Source organism: Pygocentrus nattereri, chromosome 9 (assembly GCF_015220715.1).
Source record: "Pygocentrus nattereri isolate fPygNat1 chromosome 9, fPygNat1.pri, whole genome shotgun sequence".
NCBI lineage: Eukaryota > Metazoa > Chordata > Actinopteri > Characiformes > Serrasalmidae > Pygocentrus > Pygocentrus nattereri.
Genome location: NC_051219.1, coordinates 43,475,085 through 43,501,926, shown reverse-complemented (window position 1 = coordinate 43,501,926; position 26,842 = coordinate 43,475,085). Strand labels below are relative to the sequence as shown.

The 26,842-nt window shown below is 43.9% G+C and overlaps 1 protein-coding gene across 3 annotated transcripts in view; it reads right to left on the bottom strand.

Moving 5' to 3' along the window:
• Positions 1-26,842, bottom strand: part of ndrg3b (ndrg family member 3b) — a 106,971-nt gene that overhangs the window by 41,784 nt on the left and 38,345 nt on the right. For all 3 annotated transcript variants that reach the window (XM_037541326.1, XM_037541328.1, XM_037541327.1), the window contains exon 3: positions 20,373-20,405. In XM_037541326.1, coding sequence (XP_037397223.1) covers positions 20,373-20,405 — 33 coding nt within the window. The remainder of the gene's footprint in view (positions 1-20,372; positions 20,406-26,842) is intronic.

Genomic DNA, 26,842 nt, shown 5'->3' with positions numbered 1-26,842 from the left:
TAAATGCAAGTCCATACGTCTCCAAATTATCGATGATTGTCTTTTTCGTAGCTACCAGCTTGGTGAGATTGTTGTCTGTGTTGCTATGGTGACCAGCAACCTGCTCTGATCTTCAGGGTTAAAGGGTGAATCAGCAGTTCTACATTAACTCCAGCGTTTAAGACCATTTACTGTTAAACTGTGTTGAAGGATCAGCAGAGCTTTATTTTACTGTAGAGGAGGATTATTTTATTACTACCTACTGATCTGATTCAGCCGTGGAGCCGCGACAGGGCAGTGATAGAGCCGCATGTTGCCGACCCCTGTCCCAAGAAATCCATCAGGCCCCTACGACAACAAAACACCTGTGTTTTGACTACAAGTGCATGTGTGACCATCCTGACAGATCTCCCCAGGCTGCCTGTGTCACGACTGGTTTTAAAGCTCTTTTACTTACTTTTAACGATCTTACCGGCTTAGCACCACACTGCTCAAGCGTGTATGTTCCGGGTTCTAATCCTTGATTTATCAACGCTGCCCGTCTTCAGATCCTTGGATTAAATAAATAGAATAGCAGGGCCTCCTACAGTTTTATGCTCTGGAACACTTTGTCGTCTTGATTAAGACAGACAGTCAACATCTAACTGCATCTCAATGGATATCTGTTAAATGTTGGCCTTTAGTTAAAATTTCAGATCATTTATCACTATATTTGATTCATTTATTTGATTAATCTATGTGATTAATGGTTTTAATGGCATTAGACTTCTTTAAAGTACTCTTCTATATGCTGCTGTTTTCATTATTTCTGATTAAGGGTATTATTACTACACTCACCGGCCACTTTATTAGGTATGCTTGTTAACACAAATATCTAATCAGCCAATCACACGGCCACAACTCAGTGCATTCAGGCGTGTAGAGGTGGTCAAGACGACTTGCTGAAGTGCAGGCCGAGCATCAGAACGGGGAAGAAAGGGGATTTAAGGGGCTTTGAACGTGGCGTGGTTGTTGGTGCCAGACGGGCTGGTCTGAGTATTTCAGAAACTGCTGATCTACTGGGATTTTCACGCACAACCATCTCTAGGGTTTACAGAGAACGGTCCAAAAAAGAGGAAACATCCAGTGAGCGGTCAGTTGTGTGGACGAAAATGCCTTGTTGATGTGAGAGGTCAGAGGAGAACGGGCAGACTGGTTCCAGATGATAGAAAGGCAGCAGGAACTCAAATAACCAACCAGAATCTCTGAGGAACGTTTCCAACACCTTGTTGAAAGTATGACATGAAGAATTAAAGCAGTTCTGAAGGTCAAAGGGGGTCCAACCTTTTACTACCTAATAAAGTGGCCGGTGAGTGTATTACTAATATCATTAATAAAAATGAATGCATTGATTGTGAGGTGAAATTTCAGTATTGCGCCAGGCCTGGGAGCTTGTAAGTCTGAGCTAGAATGCGCCTGACTTGAAGTAGCGCGCTGTGCTGTGAAGCAACAGCAGATTTAGCTTACGCAGCCTTTACAGGCTTGAATGGAAGGATTAACCACAATATGGCAGCCTCTTACCAGCTCTCAGCCTATGTACGTGCGCACACACAACCACACGTCTTGGTAATTTGTGAAACATAATTGTGAAACAGAACTGATACGCACTGATCTCACATTATGACCAAGTGAGCTGAAGAGAATATTAATGAAAACACAGGAAAAACAAGAACAAAAAGACAAAAAGAAAGAAGGAGAACGAAAAAACAAGACAGAGAAAACTGAAACTAACCTTGGAAACGAGCCTAACCTTAACAAATGTACACAGCAGTCAATCGTCAGGCAACCACCACAGTTCATAAATCACAGGTGATGAGTGATATTCAGGCTTTGTTCACCCAGCAGGTAAAAGAGGCCCAAATCCGATCTCTTTCCTCATATAAGACACGGATGCGTGTCTGTGCGTCAGCATGAACAGATGAACGCACTGAATCTGAGAGTCAATTCTGATTTCAGACGCTTTCATACGTGGAACTGAAACCCGATACACATCCGATCTGCAGCGACGCGACTCCGTCTGAACAGCCGGATCAGAATTCACGCGACTTTTACGTCAATCGAACTCGACATTCGTCATAATTTCTTGCTGCTTTAGACTCAAACATTTAGGCTGATGTTTCTGTACTAAATAAAAAAAAATTGACGTGATTTATCAAAACCCTGTTCAAAGAGATTTTGAAAGAATTGCCGAACGAGGCCACAGGGGTACGAGGCCCAAAGGGGAACGAGGCCGTAGGAGAACGAGGCCGCAGGAGAACGAGGCCAAAGGGGAACGAGGCCGCAGGAGAACGAGGCCGTAGGAGAACGAGGCCGCAGGAGAACGAGGCCGCAGGGGAACGAGGCCGCAGGGGAACGAGGCCGCAGGGGAACGAGGCCATAGGAGAACGAGGCCGCAGGGGAACGAGGCCGCAGGGGAACGAGGCCATAGGAGAACGAGGCCGCAGGGGAACGAGGCCGCAGGGGAACGAGGCCGCAGGGGAACGAGGCCAAAGGGGAAAGAGGCCGCAGGAGAACGAGGCCAAAGGGGAAAGAGGCCGCAGGAGAACGAGGCCAAAGGGGAACGAGGCCGCAGGAGAACGAGGCCAAAGGGGAACGAGGCCAAAGGGGAACGAGGCCGCAGGGGAACGAGGCCGCAGGGGAACGAGGCCAAAGGGGAAAGAGGCCGCAGGAGAACGAGGCCAAAGGGGAAAGAGGCCGCAGGAGAACGAGGCCAAAGGGGAACGAGGCCGCAGGAGAACGAGGCCAAAGGGGAACGAGGCCAAAGGGGAACGAGGCCGCAGGGGAACGAGGCCGTAGGAGAACGAGGCCGCAGGAGAACGAGGCCAAAGGGGAACGAGGCCGCAGGGGAACGAGGCCGCAGGGGAACGAGGCCGTAGGAGAACGAGGCCGCAGGGGAACGAGGCCGCAGGGGAACGAGGCCGCAGGGGAACGAGGCCGCAGGGGAACGAGGCCAAAGGGGAAAGAGGCCGCAGGAGAACGAGGCCAAAGGGGAACGAGGCCGCAGGAGAACGAGGCCAAAGGGGAACGAGGCCGCAGGAGAACGAGGCCAAAGGGGAACGAGGCCGCAGGAGAACGAGGCCAAAGGGGAACGAGGCCGCAGGAGAACGAGGCCAAAGGGGAACGAGGCCGCAGGAGAACGAGGCCAAAGGGGAACGAGGCCGTAGGAGAACGAGGCCAAAGGGGAACGAGGCCGCAGGAGAACGAGGCCAAAGGGGAACGAGGCCGCAGGAGAACGAGGCCGCAGGGGAACGAGGCCAAAGGGGAACGAGGCCGCAGGAGAACGAGGCCGCAGGAGAACGAGGCTGCGACATCACAGAACGGTTAAAAGTCTGAAAGCAAAGTTTAAAGAATCCGAGGACGTGAACTGAAGAAGTGACCGCGCCCTTTTTACAGCGAGCTCCAATACATTCTGGGTGATGAGCCCAGCTGTCAGTCAGTGAAGCCTCATGATGGCTCCTGTGATGCCGGTGAAGATGAAGCTGATCTTCCGGGAGCGACCGCCGTTCGTTGGCAGGTGTGATTGTTTACCTCTGGATGAGCCGTGAAGCTCTGTTCTTTTGCGCATGTGCGTCAGTTTGGCAGCTGATCTGTTCAGACTGGATGTCGCGTACAGACCACATTTAAAAGATCATCTGAACAGCCAAACAAACAAACACAACAACAATAACAACAACAAATCTGATTTGGGCCTGTGTAAACAAGTAAACTTACAGTAAACAAATCAGTAAACCAGCTAGTGAAGCAGCTAAAACTATGAGTCAGTGTCATTTTTTCAACATTCAGAACATTTTTGTTCGGATTATTCAAGGCAAAATTACCAGTTATTTTCTTGTTTACCTCAAATACCTTGACATCACTACCAGTCACAAAACGCTGTTACTGGTAAGGCCGTAACAAACCCATCCAATTCAAACTCTTTGAGAACCTAATTGAGAACCTAATTGAGAGCCTGGTGCTAGTACCAACAGGGCTAGATCAAAAGACAGCCCTAAAAATGGAAACGGACACAAACTAGGTCAGGAGAGCCGTATACAGACACCATATCGCCGGCTCCACAGAACAAACCCCCAGGGCTTAGCTGTCTTAGTTCCCGATGAACCCAATTAGCATAAGACACTTCAAAAATAAGTCTGGCAATTTACAAACATCTGTAAAGGCACGTGAGAAGCGAAGGGGGCTGCAGCACCCCTGATATTTCAGGACACTTTAAAACACAAAAATAACAGAGCAGAAAGGCCTGTGTGTGCATGCATTGGTCTCCAAACTATTGATGCTCATCTTACATCTCTGTCTTTTCAATAGCTTCTAGCTATTGTGTTGCTGTGGTGACCAGCAGTCTCTGCGCCAACATCCAGGGTCAAAGGTTGGCGATTTAGCCGTTCTACATGAACTAAAACGGCGTTGAACGATCAGCAGAGCTTTATTTTACTGTAAAGGAGGATTATTGTGTTATTAACCTACGAATCTGATTCTGCTGGGGGGCCACAACAGGGCAGTAAAAGAGCCGCAAGTTGCCGGCACCCGTTTTAAATGAACGATGGGAGTCGTGTCCCGTCCAAGAGCCGGTTCTCTGTCTTTTATGAAGCTTAACACAGGGCAGAATGTGCGGGTGATGCTCTCCGCGGTGGTATGAGTGAAGGGGGCTGCAGCACCCCCGATATCGTCTGGGACCCGAAAGAGTCGGCACTTCTGGGTGAGCCGAGCCAAACGATCTTGGTTCGTCAAAAAGATCCGAAATCCGCTTCACCATCACGCATGCAGGCGAACCCAGGCGGAGCAGCTCCCATCTTCGGCTGAGACGGATTTTTTTCTCCATCTAATAACTATAATAAAATAATTATTCAGTCCTATGTCGTGTATCACACTGTGTATTGTATTCTATTTATTGTATTGTAGTGTACTGTAGTGTATTGTAGTGTACTGTAGTGTATTGTAGTGTATTGCAGTGTATTGTATTAGTGTAGTGTATTAGTGTATTGTAGTGTATTATAGTGTATTGTATTGTATTAGTGTGGTGTATTAGTGTATTGTAGTGTATTATAGTGTATTGTATTAGTGTAGTGTATTAGTGTATTGTAGTGTATTGTAGTGTATTATAGTGTATTGTATTGTATTAGTGTAGTGTATTATAGTGTATTGTAGTGTACTCTATTGTATTAAAGTGTATTGAAGTGTATTGTATTGGTGTATGGTAGTGTACTGTAGTGTATTGTAGTGTACTGTAGTGTATTGTAGTGTATTGCAGTGTATTGTATTAGTGTAGTGTATTGTATTAGTGTATTGTAGTGTATTATAGTGTATTGTATTGTATTAGTGTGGTGTATTAGTGTATTGTAGTGTATTATAGTGTATTGTATTAGTGTAGTGTATTATAGTGTATTGTATTGTATTAGTGTAGTGTATTATAGTGTATTGTAGTGTACTCTATTGTATTAAAGTGTATTGAAGTGTATTGTATTGGTGTATGGTAGTGTACTGTAGTGTATTATAGTGCATTGTAGTGTATTGTAATGTACTGTATTGTATTATAGTGTATTGTAGTGTACTGTATTGTGTACGGTAGTGTACTATAGTGTATTATAGTGCATTGTAGTGTATTGTAATGTACTGTATTGTATTGTATTATAGTGTATTGTATTCTATTATAGTGTATTGTATTATAGTGTATTGAAGTGTATTGTATTAGTGTATGGTAGTGTATTGAAGTGTATTGTAGTGTACTCTATTGTATTATAGTGCATTGTAGTGTATTGTAATGTACTGTATTGTATTATAGTGTATTGTAATGTATTATAGTGTATTGTATTATAGTGTATTGTATTATAGTGTATTGAAGTGTATTGTATTAGTGTATGGTAGTGTACTGTAGTGTATTATAGTGCATTGTAGTGTATTGTAATGTACTGTATTGTATTGTAGTGTATTGTAATGTATTATAGTGTATTGTATTATATTGTAGTGTATTGTAGTGCGAACCCTGCTATCGGTACACCACAACGCGGCGTAATATGGTTTTAAACGCTTCCGATTTTCAGCCAGAATTTTCTACCAAGCTGTGGCGTCAGACATATGCATTTATAAAGACGGTCACCTCTTACCACAATCTACAGGGAGATTCACTTGAAAGAGGCCCCTAATGTTCTGTAATAACTCACTAGGACGAAGCAATCTGAACCAAACAACATGCAATGAGCTCCTCAGTATACAGAGCTAAGAACAAGCCGGGATGCCCCTGCTTCAGAGCGATGAGGTAGGCGCCGGACAGCCATGGCAACATTTAACCTCTGACCTCTGGTTGCAGACCCCCGTACCCCTTAATGCGTCTGGCAGAAAACGGAGATGAGTTCCAGCACCGCATGTAAAGCAATCGATTACACGTACGTGAAGATATGTAGTGGATTTGGTTTTTGTTCATGTTGCTTCATCCTAACGGGAGTTACAACAGAACATTCGGGGCCTCTTTCCAGTGATTCTCCCTGTGGGTTGTTAAGATATGTAAGATGTCCAAACAATTCAAATGGAGAGGAAAAAAAACAAACACACGTTCTCCACGTCAATCAGAGTGAATCCGTCAGAACTGAGCAGCGGGATTTTCATCAGCAGTGAAGCTCCAGCAGCTCAGAGCGTTCGGCGCTGGTTCCACAGCACTGGATGATCTCCGAAATCCCACTGAAAGAGCCGTGAGAGCAGCGACGCCCGACATGCTCAGTCCAGTCTGGGATGAGTTTGACTGTGGTGTTGATGTCGTCCGTCCAGCTGGAGGAGGTTCAGACTGAGACCTTGTAGAACTACATAATAAACTTTATGCTCATTTACACCGTTTACAGCTCACTGCACTGATCTGGAATGACTTACAGGTGAAATAAATCAGTTTGAAATCTTTTTGAGTCTTTTTGAATCACCCTGTATTTCAACTACAACTGCCTATATTTTACTGCTGACGTTTTTATGTATTCTGAATAAAGTGGCCAGTTTGGGTTACAGCACAACGTAGATTAAAGTTGAAATAAAGCATATGCGCACTCTGGCCCACGGACCTGCTGAGATGTTTTAATATGGCCCATTTAGTGGTTGAGTTTGACGCCCCTGCTTTACAGGGATCTAACCTCGGAACATTTTGACACACAATCACTGTTTATTCGTTAAACTGAAGAGCAAATAAATAAACAAACATCAGGTGGCTTCTGCAAAAGTTACAGCACATTTTATCTTATTTTCCTCCAATATGTTAAACTCATACTAAAGTCATGTTTAAGTAAATAAAGTGACAATATTAACATCACCTACATGCTGCTAAATGAATTCAGCACCTACAACTTAAAACATCCAGGTGTCAGTAGACGCTGCACCAACCCCAATACTCAATGATCACTCGGTTTCCTGATGTCATCCACCGTTTCTCCTGCAATCGAAGGTATTGATGGGACGTTTACCCCTTCCTTGGCTGTATTATAAGAGCTTATACTCTTTTGGAAGGGCTTTACACTAGATACTGACATTGCTGTGAGGATTTAATTGAATTCAGCTACAAAAGTTAGTGATTTCAGGTGTTGATGTTGGGTGATTAGCTCTGGGTCAGTGCTGGGGAACTTCACAGCCGTCTAACTAACAACTGGCAATGGACATGGTGGCCTTAAGCTCATGTATGACTGCTCCAGAACATCTCATTCTATGAGCAATGCTTTTCTATAGGGATTATGAAGCTGTGTATGAACTGAACGCCCACAGATACTAGATACTTTGGACATATAGTGTAACATAGCAATGTACAGTGGACCTTGATGGCTGGACATAAGACCAGACACCCTACATGTGAACAGAACACTCCAGTGTTGTGTATTTGCTGTGACTGAATCATGGGCAATTACCATGGTCATTAAATGGATTTCCCTGCTGACTCAAAACACACTTATAATAAAAGACAACGGGGACATGGTGAAGCACATTACGAGGGCGTTCTGAGTCAACATGTTTTCTGTTCTTTTCATACTGTATAAAAATGACTGCACAAAGTAACAGACCCTATAATACAACACGCAAGAATGTAGACTACATTCAAGTGTCCCATCACTTCCATGGCCACAGGTGTATAAAGCCGAGCCCCTAGGCCTGCAGACTGCTTCTACAGACATTAGTGAAAGAATGGGTCGCTCTCAGGAGCTCAGAGAATTCCAGCGTGGTACCGTGATCGGACGCCACCTGTGCAGCAAGTCCAGTCGTGAAATTTCCTCACTACTAAATATTCCACAGTCAACTATCAGTGGGATTATAACAAAGTGGAAGCGATTGGGAACGACAGCAGAGACGGTACTTGTCTGACTGCATTGTGCCGAGTGTAAAGTTTGGTGGAGGGGGCATCATGGTGTGGGGCTGTTTTTCAGGAGTTGGGCTCGGCCCCTTAGCTCCAGTGAAAGGAACTCTTAAAGCTTCAGCACCAAGAGATTTTGGACAATTTTATGCTCCCAACTTTGTGGGAACAGTTTGGGGACGGCCCCTTCCTGCTCCAACATGACTGCGCACCAGTGCTCAAAGCAGGTCCATAAAGACACGGATGAGCCAGTTTGGTGTGGAAGAACTTGACTGGCCTGCACAGACTCCTGACCTCAACCCGATAGTTGAGCAACATCAACATCAGTGTCTGACCTCACAAATGCTCTTCTGGAAGAACGGTCAAAAATTCCCATAAACACTCCTAACCCTTGTGGAAAACCGATGACGTCACTCGACATCCTTTAACCTGTTTTCTGAGGATCTATGGAGAAAAGCTCATGGTGAGTCCACTGTGTCTCTCAGTTCTCAGAGATTCTCTCATTCAGCTCATGATCTCATATGAAGCTTCTAGCTGACGTCACTGGCGTGACCGACTTTATTCATTGTGAAACATTTATTCCATATTTTAGTGGATGTTCCCTGATTGACAGTGTGTGGTTTGATGTTCTGTAGCAGCCGTTTAGTAAAATGCAATTGTAAAAGGTGTTACTGTCCCTGGTGCAACAACAATGACACCTGTGGAAAAAGAAAAGTGGGCGTTTCTGTAGAATACACACACACACACACACACACACACACACACACACACACAGTGTTTAGTCTGCAACCATGACAACAGAGCTCTGACAGCTCAGCCTGATTGTAATGCATTCATACAACACAAAAATATTGCCAGCTCAAATTATAGATCTTAAACCGCGCCAGTCTTGGACTCCATGATCTCAATGCTGCGTCTTCATCAAAGCAGCATACAGTCAAATCTGAATGCAAAATGAGTGCCGACAGTTACGTTATTAATCAATTTCATCTTTGGATTATCTGTACAATGAAACCCATGCCTGGTAGAAGTGTTACAGCAGAAAATAGCAGTAATACTAATCATTTGTGCTTACAGCTATCTAGTACCAAAGTGGACGATGTACTTACATCATACATCAATCAGGCGTAACATCATGACCACCTCCTCGTTTCTACGCTCATTGTCCACTTTATCAGCTCCACTTACTGTATAGCTGCACTTTGTAGTCAGAGCAGGTACTATTTGGGTGGTGGTGTGTTAGTGTGTGTTGTGCTGGTCAGAGTGGATCAGACACAGCAGTGCTGCTGGAGGTTTTTAAGCACTGTGTCCACTCTCTGTCCACTCTAGACACTCCTACCTCAACAGTCCACCTTGTAGATGTAACGTCAGAGATGACCGCTCATCTGCTGTTTTAAAGTATGAGCTAATCATCTAGTCCTTCATCAGTGGTCACAGGATGGCTGGCTGTTCTCAGTCCAGCAGCGATACTGAGGTGTTTAAAAACTCCAGCAGCACTGCTGTGCCTGATCCACTCAGACCAGCACAACACACACTAACACCACCACCACCACGTCAGTGTTACTGCAGTGCTGAGAATGACCCACCACCCAAACAGTACCTGCTCTGTGAGGGTCCATGGGGGTCCTGACCACTGAAGAACAGGGTAACAGAGTATCAGAGAAACAGATGGACTACAGTCTGTAACTGTAGAACTACAAAGACCAGCTATACAGTAAGTGGAGTGTAGAAACAAGAAGGAGGTCATAATAATAATAATAATAATAATAATAATAATAATAATAATAATAATAATAATACGCCTGATTACTGTACACACATTTGTGTGAAGAAATCATGGAACTACCTCACGTTCCATTTAAACATGGGACTTTTATTTTGTACTACTGACATTACACACAAAATAATAATAATAATAATAAAAAAAAAAAACATGAAACACAGCGAGCGCAGACGCATCTCTTCAACTGCAATAATGTAGAATTCCATTAAAATATCACTGCTGTGGGATGAAAACCTGGTATCTCCAAAGCGGCAGCTTCACAGGAGAAGGAAAAAACATCCTTTACTTTTATTGCTCGTCCATGGAGTCAGACTGCCCCCCTGCCCCCCCCCCCCCGAGTCATTTTGGGCCATTCGTCATGAGATTTACACACAACGTAAACGGTAAATCGCAATCACATAATTCTACTGCCTTAAAAGACCAAGATGTTCTAATTTACTTTATTCTTTCCGGTTCTCGTCATTTTAACACTATAAAGTTTGGTCAGCAGGGGGAGTAGTGCACTCAACCTCAAACTTTGTCTAGGAGTACAGTCATTGGCTCACGAGCTGCTGAATGCAGATGTTTCATTGGCTCCAAATGTCATTCAAAATATCTGCATAAATAAGGGTGTGTGATGCAAACGATATGTAAATAAGGTCCCGGAAGACTGGCACTTATTTCTACTTTTCACAAAACCTTTATGAACCAGAAGCAGGGCGGTTTGTATGTTGAGAAAGGTGGTCAGCTACTTTAAATAAAGCCTAACGTGTGGATTTTCACCCATAAGAATCAGACTCTGTGTGAACCGTCCCTTAGGCAGTTAATTAGAGCACATGAACTAAGGCCCAAACCAGCTTCTCCTTTTTACCCCTACCCCTTGTTTTCGAGTGTCACCCTGACCCCTCGGAACTGCTACAGGGCAGTGGTTGAGATCTTCCCTCTGAAATGAGACCCTCTAATAAAAGAGCATCACTTCATTAACAGCTACTAGCGCCGCTCTGTAGGCGACCCTGCCCGTCTGCAGGGACAGCAGAGGAGGGGAAAGTTCAGCTCCTCACTGCTGGGCTTTAGTTACATTTAGGGATCATACGGCTTCAAAGAGGGGGGCAAATTATTTATTATCACCCCCCCTAATTCTTCAGTGATGTGAAGCTGAAGTCAGAGATTCTCCAGATTCGTGAGAATTTTCCCGTTCCACCTTAAATGGAGCAGCAGTTACATTCTGGCGCTTCAGGCGTCAGAACTGCTGGGCTATTTAAGGTGGAATGAGACAGTTAGCTAGCCAGCTACTGAGACATCAGCATAGTATTAGGGATTTTTATATGCTTGTTGTGAAAAAAGTGACCAAAATCCACTGAAACTAAGATAAAACCATGATTATCGTAATTTTTTAAACAGAGAAAATTCCCACGTTTGTGGGTTTCTTTGGTCTCTTGTTCTCCGTCTCGCCGGTTTTTCTGTTTTTCTCATCTCTCTCTGTTTGGAGTCTCTGAAAAACCTCCGTTTGGAGGGTCACGTAGCCCCAACGCTTCACCCCTCCCCTCTATCTCAACAAGAACCGGGACCCCCACCCCTAGACGAGAACATGCAAAACAGAGGGGTGAAATGGGACTGGGCCCTAGAGTGAGACAAATGTAAAAAGGTGAGGGAGGGGCCAATAAACCCACATGAATCAAGTCAAGGTCATGTCCGGTCTAGGACCACATATAAAACGTGGCTCAGATCTGATTACATCACATTACACAGCTGACAGCGTAAAGGCGCTGTTTAAACATTACGTTAACATGTCACTGCTGTAAGAACAAAACCTCGTATCTCCAAAATAATAACTACACAGGAGAAGGTAAAAACATACTTTACTTATAATGTAAGTCAATGGAACCAGAGTTTTTTCCCCAAGCCGTTTTGGGTCGTTTCTATTGGTCCATTATTCATGAAAAGAACAACAGGCATTTTCAAATTGTCAAAAACTGAAAAACGTCCTTTTCTCGATACTCTTTGCTCTGATTGGCCAGTCTGATTTTAATGTGTTCTTACAACAAAGACATCTAACCGGCTCCAAATAAAGATCCAATCGCTTCACACTCAACGAGAACGTGCCTGTCAGACTATGTAAACAGGCCTTTCGGCAGGTAACAAACCAAAAACCCACGTGTACAAGAAACCTGTGCAAACTGTGACTGTTACACCAAAACGTCTCGTCAGATTCACTATACATAGAACGTGGCCCCGTTAACAGAGGGGATCCCAATTTACAGATGGAGGAACCACTGACATTTAGACGTGGGCACCTGCCAGGCTTATTCTAATTCACTTTCCCAGGATGCACCTGGCCCTGGGAAGAACGAGAGTGGGCGAAAGCAGAAAGGGCTTCCCTGTGCGTAAGGCAAGTGAGAAGACCCCCCTAAACAACGAGCCACTGAGGTGGGTCCGCCCCCGTTGTGGAACACACCCCACCTCTGAGCGTTCGAGACTGTGTGCGTCTGTACGCACTCGCGTGGCCACATCAAGCAGCAGGTGTATCCTGTCTCAGCAGCAGTTGATGTTCCAAATCTGCTAAAAAGGCAAAGCGAGATGAGAAAAAGACGAGCATTTTGTTCTTTCAGACATCAAAAACGTCAGATTGGCTGTTTAAGGTTACAAAAAAAAAATGTTCTGTGGTGGAAAAAAACAACGCAGTACCACTTTTCACCAACAGAGAGCAGCAAAGCACAGTCACTAACCCTGTTATACCCACTACCCCTTTCACACTTAATGTACACAAGCATCCTCGCGTCTACTTCTAGGTCTCTCAGAGGCCCACAAGCTTTTGGTTTATAAATATCTTCTGCTAACTCAGCCAGCCTTGCGGCCCAAATACACCGGCCGCAGGTTTAACCAGTGTGTGTGTTAGAGAGAGAGCGCGGTAGAGAGAGAGAGAGAGAGCGGTAGAGAGAGAGAGAGAGAGAGAGAGAGAGAGAGAGAGAGAGAGAGAGAGAGAGAGTGGTAGAGAGAGAGAGAGAGAGACAGAGTGGTAGAGAGAGAGAGACAGAGAGAGAGAGAGAGAGAGAGAGAGAGAGAGTGGTAGAGAGAGAGAGAGAGAGAGAGAGAGAGGTAGAGAGAGAGAGAGAGGTAGAGAGAGAGAGAGAGAGAGGTAGAGAGAGAGGTAGAGAGAGAGAGAGAGAGAGAGAGAGAGAGAGACAGAGTGGTAGAGAGAGAGACAGAGTGGTAGAGAGAGAGAGAGAGACAGAGTGGTAGAGAGAGAGAGAGAGAGAGAGAGAGAGAGAGAGAGAGAGAGAGAGAGAGAGAGAGAGAGAGAGAGAGAGAGAGAGAGAGAGAGAGAGAGAGAGCAGCTGTATGTTTTAGAAATGGGAGTCCAAGACAGCACAACTGGCCCCTCTCTCTCTCTCTCTGGGTGGACAGGATGGCCCCCCACTCCCCCCATCACTCAGTGTGACGCTAGTCAGCGCAGGCGTCTGACGTAACCGATCTGCCGGTCGTCATTTTCCCCCAATCGCATTCGGCCGTCCAGTGACGTCGTGTGAGCGGCTGTTCGAAGAGAAGCGGTGGCTGGTTTCACAGGTCTCGGAGGAAGCCTTCTAGCGTTGGTAGTGTCGTGTGATTGGGGAAGTCCTAAGTAGAAGTGGGTGGAACTGGAGACGACTAAACTGGGGAGAAAATTGGGTGAAACTCCAATTAAATAAGTAAATTTTTCCAGATAATGTTGATCCATTTTTTGGTCCATTCATTATGCAACTTTCACACAATGTTAAAGGCAGCAATTACTTGCAAATTATGTAAAAATTTAAAAAAATTTTTTTTAAAAATCCTAGCTTTTGTCGACACAGCTACAATCCAATTCTTTAAAAACTACATTTAGTCACATATTTTAACCTTTCTTTCTTTTCTTACCGTTCTTTTTCTTTCTTTCTTCTTCGATCCGATAGAAATTGTATTCCGAATGGCCTCAATCGCAATGGCCTCTGACTGAGGTGTTTACATGGACGTATTTCTATTCCGCGGGAGCTATTAGTCGGATTATTAACGGATCATTAGGCTGCATGTAAACGTGGCTATTGAGAAAGTCCCAAACGAACCCAGACGAACATCTAAGGAACTGCAGGCCTCGCTTGCCTCAGACAAGGTCAGCAATCATGATTCTACTATTGGACAGAGATGGTATCCACAGAAGACTTGCACGATGAAACTACTGCTAACCAAGAGGAACATCATGGTTCATCTCACATTTGTCAAAAGAACCACTGATGACTCCCTACCCTTCTGGACCAAGGGTCTGTAGATGGATGACTAGAAAGTCGAGCAGGAATCCTGTTACATCTGGCGTAAAGAATTCCACACAAAAAAAGAACATATCCATTCATACCTGATAAAGCAAGCTGCATTAAGAGTTGAGGTTTCCTCCAACTGAAAATCCACTACATACTGTATTATGCTACAAGCAAGACATCACAGGCTGGATTTGCTGCAGAATCAAACCGGATTTTGTTATTCCTCCAATATCTGATCCAGCATTTTCTCCTGGTACAAAGCAGATACTGGGCACTGGCTACTGGACTGGTGCCATCTCTAGTTTTCATGTCTTTAATCCAGGACACACAGCAAAGCTTGATGAGAGAACAGCACGAAGAGAAAAAACACTGTAGCACTAAACTTACACAATTTTATATACTGCTTTTATTAGCAAGTGCATGAGAATCCACAATATCCTCCATACAAAAATTCTTCCCGATCTCTTTCAGAGCTTGCTTTGGTTTAGCCACCCAGCCGTCCTTGCAGCTCTAGCCCTCCCACGGATAAGGTCAGAAGCCTGTGGCATGCAGCCAACTCGGCCTAGCTGTGTGGTGCATGTAAAAACATCTGAAGATTATTTCGATATGTTGCTTCAGTTACCCCGATGTGTGTCTTTGCCTTAAGGCACAAGAGAAAAACGGCCGAAAACAATAAGAAGAGCGCAATCTTAAGCTGTCCTGCTACTGTGAGGAGAACAGCGGCGGTTATTCTGTGCCAAACTGCTTGACAAACAGCTGAGCCTGTGGACAGACCAACAAGGTCATTCAAAACTGAGCCGGATAATTATGACACTTATTGAATAATAAGTATTCAACATTTATTCCACATTAAAGTGGTCATAATTACTAAATTAACCTCATGTAGTTCTACAGTTACAGACTGTAGTCCATCTGTTTCTCTGATACTCTGTTACCCTGTTCTTCAGTGGTCAGGACCCCCATGGACCCTCACAGAGCAGGTACTAGTTGGGTGGTGGATCATTCTGAGTACTGCTGGAGTTTTTAAACACCGTGTCCACTCACTGTCCACTCTGTTAGACACTCCTACCCTGTCGGTCCACTTTGTAGATGTGAAGTCAGAGACGACAGCTCATCTGCTGCTGCACAGTTTGAGTTGGTCATCCTCTAGTCCTTCATCAGTGGTCACAGGACGCTGCCCACAGGACGCTGCCCACAGGACGCTGCCCACAGGACGCTGCTGGCTGGATATTTTTGGTTGGTGGACTAGTCTCAGTCCAGCAGCGACACTGAGGTGTTTAAAAACTCCAGCAGCACTGCTGTGTCTGATCCACTCAGACCAGCACAACACACACTAACACACCACCACCACATCAGTGTTACTGCAGTGCTGAGAATGACCCACCACCCAAATAGTACCTGCTCTGTGAGGGTCCATGGGGGTCCTGACCACTGAAGAACAGGGTAACAGAGTATCAGAGAAACAGATGGACTACAGTCTGTAACTGTAGAACTACAGAGTGCAGATATACAGTAAGTGGAGCTGATAAAGTGGACAATGATTGTAGAAACAAGGAGGTGGTCAGAATGTTATGCCTCATCAGTGTAAGAAAGAAACTGCCCACAATCATTTACAGTACTGTGCAATATTCAAAGCCGACCCTTCATCTATGTAAACTCCTGTCAAAATAACATTTAGGTAAATTTACTCATTGTTCCAGAAAATATTGCTGATGAGATTAAATACAAAATTGTTAAAAAAGACAAGAAATAGCAAAGTAAACAAAGAAGCTGCTGGTTTTCTCAGAACAATGACTGACCACCCTGAGTCTGGACCGAGTCTAGACCTCAACATCACTGAATGTGTTTGGAGTTCCTTGGATTATGAGAAGCAGGGGATGGAACTACCTTCTAAGACTGAACTTTGGAGGTGTGGAAAAACATCCCTGCAAATTTTTTTGAAAAACAGAAAATAAGGCTCTCGAAAGGAACTGTAAACGGTTTAAATGAGCATAAAGTTTATTATGTAGTTCTACAAGGTCTCAGTCTGAACCTCCTCCAGCTGGACGGACGACATCAACACCACAGTCAAACTCATCCCAGACTGGACTGAGCGCGTCGGGCGTCGCTGCTCTCACGGCTCTTTCAGTGGGATTTCGGAGATCATCCAGTGCTGTGGAACCAGCGCCGAACGCTCTGAGCTGCTGGAGCTTCACTGCTGATGAAAATCCCGCTGCTCAGTTCTGACGGATTCACTCTTATTGACGTGGAGAACGCAGAACGTTCTGCTCAGGGGTCTCAGCTCCTCTCAGACTGAAGGAGCCGGTCAGAAACTCTATGACCCCCTCTTACAGTTGGAGCGTGATTGGTTCCTCAGCGCCTCACATTGTAAAAATATAAAGCTTTGAAATCAAATTACTCAAATAATACTAATGATGGCTATACTACTAATATAACCGGTAAAACTACATTACTGATCCCATCCATTCTGTACCGTCTGGGTCACTTTTATCATGTTGTCCAGCAAACAGTAGCCTTGTCACTTCCACTCAACTCTTGTACACAGACAGGATGACAAAGTTATTCTAGATTCATGATTCAACCACTGTTCTGAATCAGACCATCGGCAAAAATCAGCCCAATCCGTCTAGCACTCAGCATTTCCAGCAACGCGCTGCACACCCAGTATTTTCCTTTCCTCTACAATAATGTCTAGAAGTGACGCACCTGCAGGAACTGGTTACACAGCAGATAAATATCAGCCTGGCATGACCGTTCCCTTAGGTTGAGCCATCTGGCCAGAGCTGCGATTCACCTTTGCATATGTGGTACTGAAATCAATGTAGATGTGATTTAATCTCAAAGGTTTCAGGAAAAGAAACAAGGCCCTTCATCACTTGATAGTACAGAAATATATACCTAGAATAGTTTGATAAACACCTAAGGAACGTGTCATTGTTGTCGGAAAAAAAAAAATCTCCAAAATGCCAATTTTACAGGAAAAGGGAAAAACATACTTCACTTTTAATGCAAGTCAATGGAACCAGACATACTTTCAAGTCATTCTGGCCCAATTCTGTTGGTCCAGTCATATAAATTATAAAATTTACACACAATGTAAAAGCCAACAGTCGTTTTCAAATTATGTCAAAAACTGAAAAATGGAGATACAAGGTCTTGTTCCGACAACGGGGACGTGCAGGAACAACAAAACTTACCAGCAGAGATGTGGTATCAGTCCAAACCTGGCATAACGCTGTCCCAATTCAATGAAATGCACACACCTGCACATCTACTTAAAGCTTCCAAACCATTCTGTCATGTTAAAGCGGCCTGTCGTCTCACTCCAGTGCAGTCGTGCTGCCCCCTCCTGGAGGAGACCAACAGGTGTCACAGATCAGGGGCCTCCCATCACTGGCACTTTCAATTTCTGCTAGAGCAGATAAGTGAACACAGCAGCCCCATCGCTGCGGTTACCATAGCAACTAGCTTTTTTTTTTTTTTTTTTTAAATGACATTAGAGGTGATAGATGAGAGAGGGCTCTGGAAGCTCCAAAGCAGAGGGCAGAGAGGGAAATGCACCTATACTCTAGCGTGTTAAACGAAGCCAGTGCCATACAGAGTAAGAAGCACTGAAGTACAACTCACTTAAATTAGACGTGTTCTGTCTTTTTACTACATATTTCTGCCTCCACCACGGCTGTTACTTCACATGTAAACATGTCTAAATCACTTTTTTTTACTGTGACCTATAGTGCGAGTTGTTGTCCTCCTACAATGATGGTTCCGCTAAAAATGGTGTTCCTCAGGGGTGCAGTTAAGGACCACTCCTGTTTTAAGGGTTTACTTTACCAGCTGAGCATTAAAATCTGTTTTATTCTCAGGCCTCCAACCTAGACATTAAAACAAAACCAGAGCTGAAGGAAGGAATAAGAACGGGAGAACTACTCGTGGTTTAATTACGGGGTACGTTTTCTATTGTCTCTCTCTGTTTCTTGTAAGCGCTGGTTGTTAACTGCATGCAACAACCAATGACATCATAGCTGTAAATTCTCAGAACAGCACCAGCGCCCAGCATCGCCACCTGCATGTGTCTCAGTGCGTGCGAGGATGTGAATGACACGGCTCCCCGTTGTCGAGCAGCGGTCTCCGGAGAGGTCGCTTCATTGAGCCAGGGCGCTCCATTACAGGTGGCTATTTTTAAATGCGGCACCGCTGGCAGCGTGTTGCTCGTATCTTCGACCGGAAAGCACAGCAGACCAGTTTTTAGGCTCTGAAACTAACGCACTTACGAGATCGTCACCTTATCAGTGCACTTAATCTCAGAGCTTGCTCTCATTAACTCTTCACAGTCAATAACAGCAAATTAAAGCATTCTATAATTCTATAATTTGAGATATTTTCACTCGCTACTAATTGACACAAGCAGAGAAATTCTGTCCAAAGTGTTTTTTCTAAAACTGATAACACATTTGTGCTCATAAGTAGAAGAGGAGATGTTTTACAATGAGCTGAATTTAAAGAAAATGTACTGTTGGTTCTGCGGAAAGAAAAACTGTCGCCTTGTGTTTTCATTCTTTTGGATACTGAAACAAACATAAAAACACCTTATCGATACAGAATGTAAAAGAAATGTAAACATAATTTATTTCATAATTATCTATTTGTTAACTGGTTATGGAATACTCCAGCATTCACGTCTTTTGTCGGTTTTCCGATTTTCTGTTTCGTATGCCTGTAGCCTAGGCATTCCCTTCACCCGACTGCACTGCTTCCATGTGGCGTCTGGAAAAATAAAAAGATGCCCGAGAAATTACGCGTGGGAGCACGGATGATCATAAAAAACATCCACTATGGGGCAGATATACCACAATAACGAGTCTGATGCATCATCTCAAACATTTACCTACAGTGATACACAGCCAAGGATCTGCTGAGGTCAGAGCCCCAAACCTATATGTAGTGGTGAGGTCTGAGCTTTACACCGGGGCCAGGTGGACAGGCTGCGTCAACCCAGTGGGATACCTGCCGAGCCCCTTATAAGGTGGTTTTCCTCGTGCCAGGAGGAAGGACGCGAGGGTGGGCCTGAAAGTCTGCGGACCGGTAAAGCTTTGCCCTTCTCCTCCTTGTGGTGCGTGGAGGGTGTCCCGTGGGTTCCCATCCACGTTCCATCTTTTCCTTCTCAACCCCTACACCCCTGGCTCGGTGCCCGGTGTGGTAGGGCAGAGGCTGGATGAGCTAGGCTCGGTGTGGGTTCCACACCACACCCCCACCCCTCAAGTCTGCAGGGATGCGGAGGACGGGAGACCTGCGACTTCTATAGCAACATACAGCACACTAGCAGCTACCTCCAGCCTTGTAATATACTGACGCCTACTGGATGCGTTTTGAACTGCTACACCAATAGCCACACTACCTTTTGCTTCAACAGCTTGGAACAGCCTTGTTGTCAGTCAAGCCAGAGCCAGGAACCAGACTGCATACATATGCATTATAACAAAAACCAGCACTGGGTTTAGGCTATAATGAGAGACACTAGATGGTTATGGTCAGCTGAAGACAGCCCTGAGCTGTCAGGAAAGGGGAGGAAAGAAAAGGACAGGTGGTGAGGCAAAAAAGAAGGGAAATGATAAGTGGAAGCTATAAGTACGTCAGTTCTCCAACAAAACCACAGAGCCTCTGTCATAACTGCACACAGACAAGCACTCCAAGACGACTCACTCACTAACATTTCAATTCTCCTCCAGCCCAATCACCCACACAGCTCTACCCATCCACCCACTCGCTTAAAACCACACAAGCATGTTCATTTAGTTGTTCAAACTCTGAAGCTCAGGCCTAAAGTCTGAACAAGAGGACCCATTTCCACTCAGCCACTCTGCTAGCTAGGCAGGCCTGAGAGACCACATGTTGAGAAAGCAGGCAGAATCGAGGCAATCGAGGACGAACAGCAATCAAATGGACTGGCCAAGCCAGACGTCTCTGCATCCTGGAGGGACAAAAAAAAAAACAAGAAAAAAAAAAAAACACTTACTTGACAGTCGAAGTCCTGGAAGTTTCGCCCGTTCTGTGAGGAAAGAGAAGAGATGACAATGAGAGAGAATGACCCACAAAATCAATTTAACTCACTCCTTCAAATCTAAGCACTTGGCAGGGCCGGACTTTGATTCTTCATTGTCATAACTAAGGGTGAAATGATTATTCGGCTAAGCAAGCAATTTAAAATCCGAATAATCGATAATTCGTTCCAACAATCGACAAGGTTATTCGACTCGACTAATGTAATAGGCACTAAGTTGGTGACATCACCAGGCAGGTCCAGACTTTGATTCTTCATTATCATAACTAAGGGTGAAATGATCCTTCAGCTAAGCAAGCAATTTAAAATCCGAATCGATTATTTGTTTCAACAATCAACAAGATTTTTTTGTTTGACTAATTTAATAGTCGATTAGTTGGTGACCTCACCGGTCAAGCCCAGACTTTAATTCTTCATGATCATAACTAGGAGTGAAACGACTATTCAACTAAGTGATTTAAAATATGAATAATCAATCATTCGTTTCAATAACCTATACGATTATTCGATTCGACTAATTTAATAGTCGATAAGTCGTTGACACGCGTTTCTCACGCTAAATTGAACCGTTTTTGACATTACTGCTCAATGGAGAGCTCACCAAAGTATGACGGCAGCTAAACCCTCCAAAGTGTGGGAGCATTTCGTGCTAAACTCAGAAAAAGACGGTCAGTTGTATTATTTGTGAATGCTGACCTTCCTCCGTCCTCCATGTGGGAGCATCTGAGAAGGATACTTGACGGCTCACCTGAAGAACCTTCATCTCAGTAAGTAAGCTGTGCGAGTTAGTTGGCTAACGTTAGGGCTAAAAGCGGTCTTCATTGTTCTGAGCTGAGCTGTAACATTTACTACTTCGAAATTCAGGTTCTCTGGACTCATTAATGAGCTGGAACAGAGATTCAAGCCACTATTATTCACAACAACCCTGTTCACTTTCCTAATAATGTTCACAGCTTAAAACGCCGCATCGGCGTCTCAACACTGGGACCACCGGCACGTTCAAATTCGGCAAACGCTGGTCAACGTTTGTAAACAGCTTTCTGTGAATGCTCACAAACACTTTTAGGAAATAGTCTTCAACGGACATACAGGGCAGCTGGATGAAGGGTTGCCGTTCAAATTAAGTGTTTACACAAAATCGTTCAAATTTAAACGTAAAGTTCACAAATGTTCACCACTTTCCCCTCCACTCCATGAACTATCTGCTCTGACCTTCCTCCACTTTTATTTACTTCATTAACGGAAAACTGCACAGCAGCAAGGTTTTTAAAACCTTTTGACACAAAAAAATCATATTGTAGTTTTATCTTTTGCATTAGCAGGAAAGTTTTATTAACACAGTGAACGTTTTAATAAGCTATTCATCTTCACTGTCTTCACTGTTAGTTAGCAGTTGCATAAAACCTTGCATTAGCCTCAAGCTCAATTTAAAAGGTGATAGCCACAAATTATTCAGTAAGCGATTTATAATCCAAATAATCGATTACTCGTTTCAATAATCGACAGATTACTCGACCATGAAATCGGTCATATGTGGCAACCCTGGTCATTACTACATATTAGTTTCATATAAGTCAGCACAGTTATTAGATAATAAGCCTCCTGATTTGCAACTGAGCAACAATCCTATAAGGTAAGAGGTTAATCTTACTGAGTATAGATCACTGCCAATGTACCACACCCTTCCTTGAGTTACATAGGACATAGGAATGTAACGCTGGCTTAAGGAACATGACATCGCTCTCTACACCATTCATCTGAGATGGATGCAGAACCGGGTTCAGATGGTATCCTTATAGTGGATCCGACTCATCTGATTCCACAGCTTCTAGAGCTTGGAAAAGCAGCAGTCTGGTATCCAAGGGTAACCAGCAGCTCCACAGAGCCTGAGGGGGAAATACTGAATCGATCTGAGATGCAAATCAGACTTATGAGATTGGGGAGCATGAGACCGGGATGACTGATGGGCAGTGGCGTTTAAAAGAGTGCGAGTGGTGAATTTTACAAGGCGGTGGTCACGAGGGTGGGAATCTCTAGACAGCTCATAATTGGTTTCAATGCAAGGGGCCAAAATGCAATTAGAAAAACATTCCTTATGCGTTTCGCTTTTTATTGCGTCTATACTCGTCTATTTTCACAGGCAGCGTTAAGACAGGGTTACATTACACGACTCTGGCCCTGATTTTAGCCCCGATTCTCAGTTATCTCAGCCTCCCCATCGTGTTTCAGTTGAAGATGAGTTGATCAGTTCATTTTTTTGGCCCTACTTTGAGCGAAATCTGGTGTAAACTGGTCAACGACTCAATCTGAACAGATTCCTGCAACAACCAATGAAAACAGAGCAAGAAAAGAAAATACAGCAAGTAAACAAAGAAAAATGGTGAAAAGTCTCTCAGGTGTGGAGTGAAGCTTTTTAGTTAGCTGCGTTTAAGGCACAAATCGAGTTTATGTACATTTAAAACTCTAAAAATCCCAACGTGATGACATTTTTAAATCAGTGCCCCTCATTTAAACGCGATTAACAGCAGCTTCTTGACTGTTTCAGCACCAACAACAGCAGCACCAGCTCCACGTTTGTTTATTTGTGTCTCTTAATAATGGGAGAACCCAAGAGCTTGTGAGTTAGTGTGAATTCAGAGAGCTTGATTCGTGATCCCTAATCGTTTAGAGCGTCATACCCAATATAGCAGCCTAGACTCAGCGCTCACCTTGTTGCAATGCACAGACCAATGTCTTTGTTTTGCCATCTTAAAATAAAAAAATAATAATCTAAAACAAACAAACACTTTAATTTGAACTTTTTGTTCTTTATGCCATGAGGTAGAAAATAAAGCATAGCGAGCAAACAGTAGGGGTGTGACAGTGTATCGGGGCAGTCGTGGACTGGAGGTTAGGGAGCTGGCCCTGTGACCAGAAGGTCGCCGGTTCAATCCCCAGAGCCGACAGCACATGACTGACGTGCCCTTGAGCAAGACACCTAACCCCCAACTGCTCCCTGGCGCTGAGGATAGGGCTGCCCACCGCTACGGGCAAGTGTGCTCACTGCCCCCTAGTGTGTGTTCGCTAGTGTGTATGTGGGTGTTTCACTGCACGGATGGGCTACAATGCGGAGGTCAGCTACTGGCTCTGAATTCAATTCAATTCAAATATCGCAAGGCATCAAACTGTACTGAAGTTACATTACACACCTGTGGCTGTGGTGCTATTTTGGTGCCAACATTAGCTGGTGGATGGAGCTTTGGATCAGCACTTCAGCTTCAAAGTTTGTCCTTTTATAACATTGAAGGCTCTAATAAACTGGCACAAGGTTTTCTTTCTGGCTAGAAGCATGTTTTTTTGTTTTGAGTGGGTATGTGAGCTCATTTTGAACAGAATTTGGATCAGCAAGCGCTCATTATTGATTTCTTTAATCATGAGTCGGAGCTCCAGAATAACTTTTGTTTACATAGTTTTTCTCCCTTGAATTTTTGTAATATTGTACAAAACATGTCAATGCCAGATAAAAAATGCAATGCATGCTTAGTCCAGACACATCATATGGTCCATAAACACACTTGGCTATACAAAGTATATCACCACTGTCAGGAAAAAAACAAAACAAAAAAAAACCATTGCATCTCCATTTTTACTGTTTTTCAGTTTTTGACATAATTTGAAAATGTCTTGTTTTTTTTACATTGTGTGTAAATTTTATGATGAGCGGACCAAAAGAAACAACCTGAAACTACTAGGAAAAATTCTGGTTCCATTGACTTCCATTAAAAGTTAAGTAGGTTTTTTCCTTCTCCTGTCAAGTTAATATTTTGGAGGTTTTCTTCCGACAGCAGCGATATACAAGAGTATGTATCCCAAAAGCCCTGTAGTTAAATATTTAACGATTAAAATCATCACAGCCGTCTACGCAGGTTCAAAATAGCTGAATGAGTTTTCCTCTCCTACAAGCTTTCCTTCATCTTCAACTCTTCAAACAGTGCATAAGACACACTACAGTGAGCGTGTAGAGAAACTTAGCGGATGTATCACATTTGGAGCCACCTACTAACTAACACCTCCAGAAATGTTGCTATTGCTCCATTTAAGGTGGAACCTTATCGGAACAATATGAAACGATAGAATGACCATAATATGTCATTAGAAAGACATGCTAAAGTCTTCATGAGTTGAAATACTGGCTTTTCCAACAACACTGCTACAGCCAGCATGTTCTCCTTTGATATTTCCGTTCCAGAGTGGAAAGTCTGTTTGTGTTTTGGCCTGCGATCTCACCCGCTGCCCATTCTCCAGTACCATTTCGACACCCCGGGTGGCCAGATACGAAACAAACTGGCAGGCATGCTGCAACCATGGAAGCAGGCAGGCAAACCAAATGGACCCTGATCTAAAAGTCTTCGGCATCGTTCTAAAAGACTCCATCACCACAGACACAAAAAAAAATGCAAGTAAACACTGGCGATGCATTTAAGACGGGGACAAAAAACACCTTAAGATTAAGGTTAAAGGAATAACTTATTACAGCTACTCGTAGGGATGGGCATTTTGAGCAATTTCAACATTCAAGTACTCGCATTCATAGTCCGTGTGCAGCTGGGTCATCAAGGAAGGCGAGGCTGAAGTTGGCTTCCTGTTCTAATCCCACGTTCCACCTTAAATGGTGCGGCAGATGTTCACTATATTGCCAAAAGTATTTGCTAATCTACCTTCACACACATATAAATTGAGTGACATCCCACTCTTAATCCATAGGGCTCAATATGATGTCGGCCCACCCAACAGCTACAGTTCTTCTGGGAAGGCTTTCCACAAGGGTTAGGAGTGTGTTTATGGGAATTTTTGACCGTTCTTCCAGAAGAGCATTTGTGAGGTCAGACACTGATGTTGGACGAGAAGGCCTGGCTCACAGTCTCCACTCTGATTCATCCCAAAGGTGTTCTATGGGGTTGAGGTCAGGACTTTGTGCAGGCCAGTCAAGTTCTTCCACACCAAACTGGCTCATCCACGTCTTTATGGACCTGCTTTGTGCACTGGTGTGCCATCATGTTGGATCAGGAAGGGGCCGCCCCCAACTGGACCGCACAGGTGGCGCCCGATCACGGTACCACGCTGGAATTCACTGAGCTCCTGAGAGCGACCCATTCTTTCACTAATGTCTGTAGAAGCAGTCTGCAGGACTAGGGGCTCGGCTTTACACACCTGTGGCCATGGAAGTGACTGGAACACCTGAATTCACTGATTTGGATGAGTGACTGAATACTTTTGGCAATATAGTGTATGTAACTGCTACACCATTTAAGGTGGAACGAGAAAAATTCAAATGCAAAACTGGCGAATAGGCCGAAGCGCAAGGAATGGAACAGTTGTACCATTTAAGGTGGATTAGGAAAATCTGGAAAAGAAGCTGGGGAATAGGAAGTTGACTTCAGCTTCGTTTGAGGCAGTGAATAATTTCGAAGCGGTAGGCTTTTATTTTCGGGAAACCTGACTTAGCTTTGGCTTCCCTACATAACCAGTCATGCATCTAGCTTGCATTGACAGCCATAAAATATTCACACAAGCTGGTTTTTAATTTGAAAAACGCATAAACACTACAAAGGAATATGCTAAAACAGAGTGAAATATGCCAGTGAGAGTTCATATAAAGATCACATGAATTCTTCCTGGTTAAATCTAGTGAAATGCCAGTAAGGTAACGGAGTTAAATCGACAGGGGCCGACCAGAGTAACCATCTATAGACTTTACACAGGTTTCGAGTTTCTTGATCATCCTGAATTCCCCAAATGAACAAGCACTTAAGCCTCACATAAGTTAGGACAGTCTGAACAAAAAGGAGGTAGTATTTGCATATGCAGATCATTTACTTTTTGCTTGGGAGTTTGAATTTTATAATTATATAACCGTTTGGCATCCCTCTGAAGTTGAAGATGCATTTCTCTTTCTTTTGATTACATTTTAAGCAAGTAAAGCCTAAAACAAAATAAAACAGCTTTTACACTGTATGTGCATATTTGCAGCACGTAAACAAAACAACAAACCTTGCCAACGCGGCAAAACAGGACAGTCTTATAACGCACATGATGGCTATTTTAAACCCTTAAGTATTCATACTGGAATGTTGTTGCTCTTCAGAAACACTGTGCATTGCAATGGGCATCAAAAATAGCAAGCCAACAGAAATTATTATTTATTATTTATTATATTATTTATAGCTGCCTTATACGCCTGGGATATAATTTGCGTCCTGAGAGGGTTAATTGCTCGGGCACTGTGTGACTGCTTTCCTGTTCAAAAGGGTGTTTTTTGACACAAACCAAATAAAAGTTTTGGGCTTTGAAAAAAAAAAAAAAATTGGCTTTGTTAGATAACACCGTTTACATATCAAACAAACATTGTATCAAATCGAGAGACCACTGTATCATATGGAATAAGG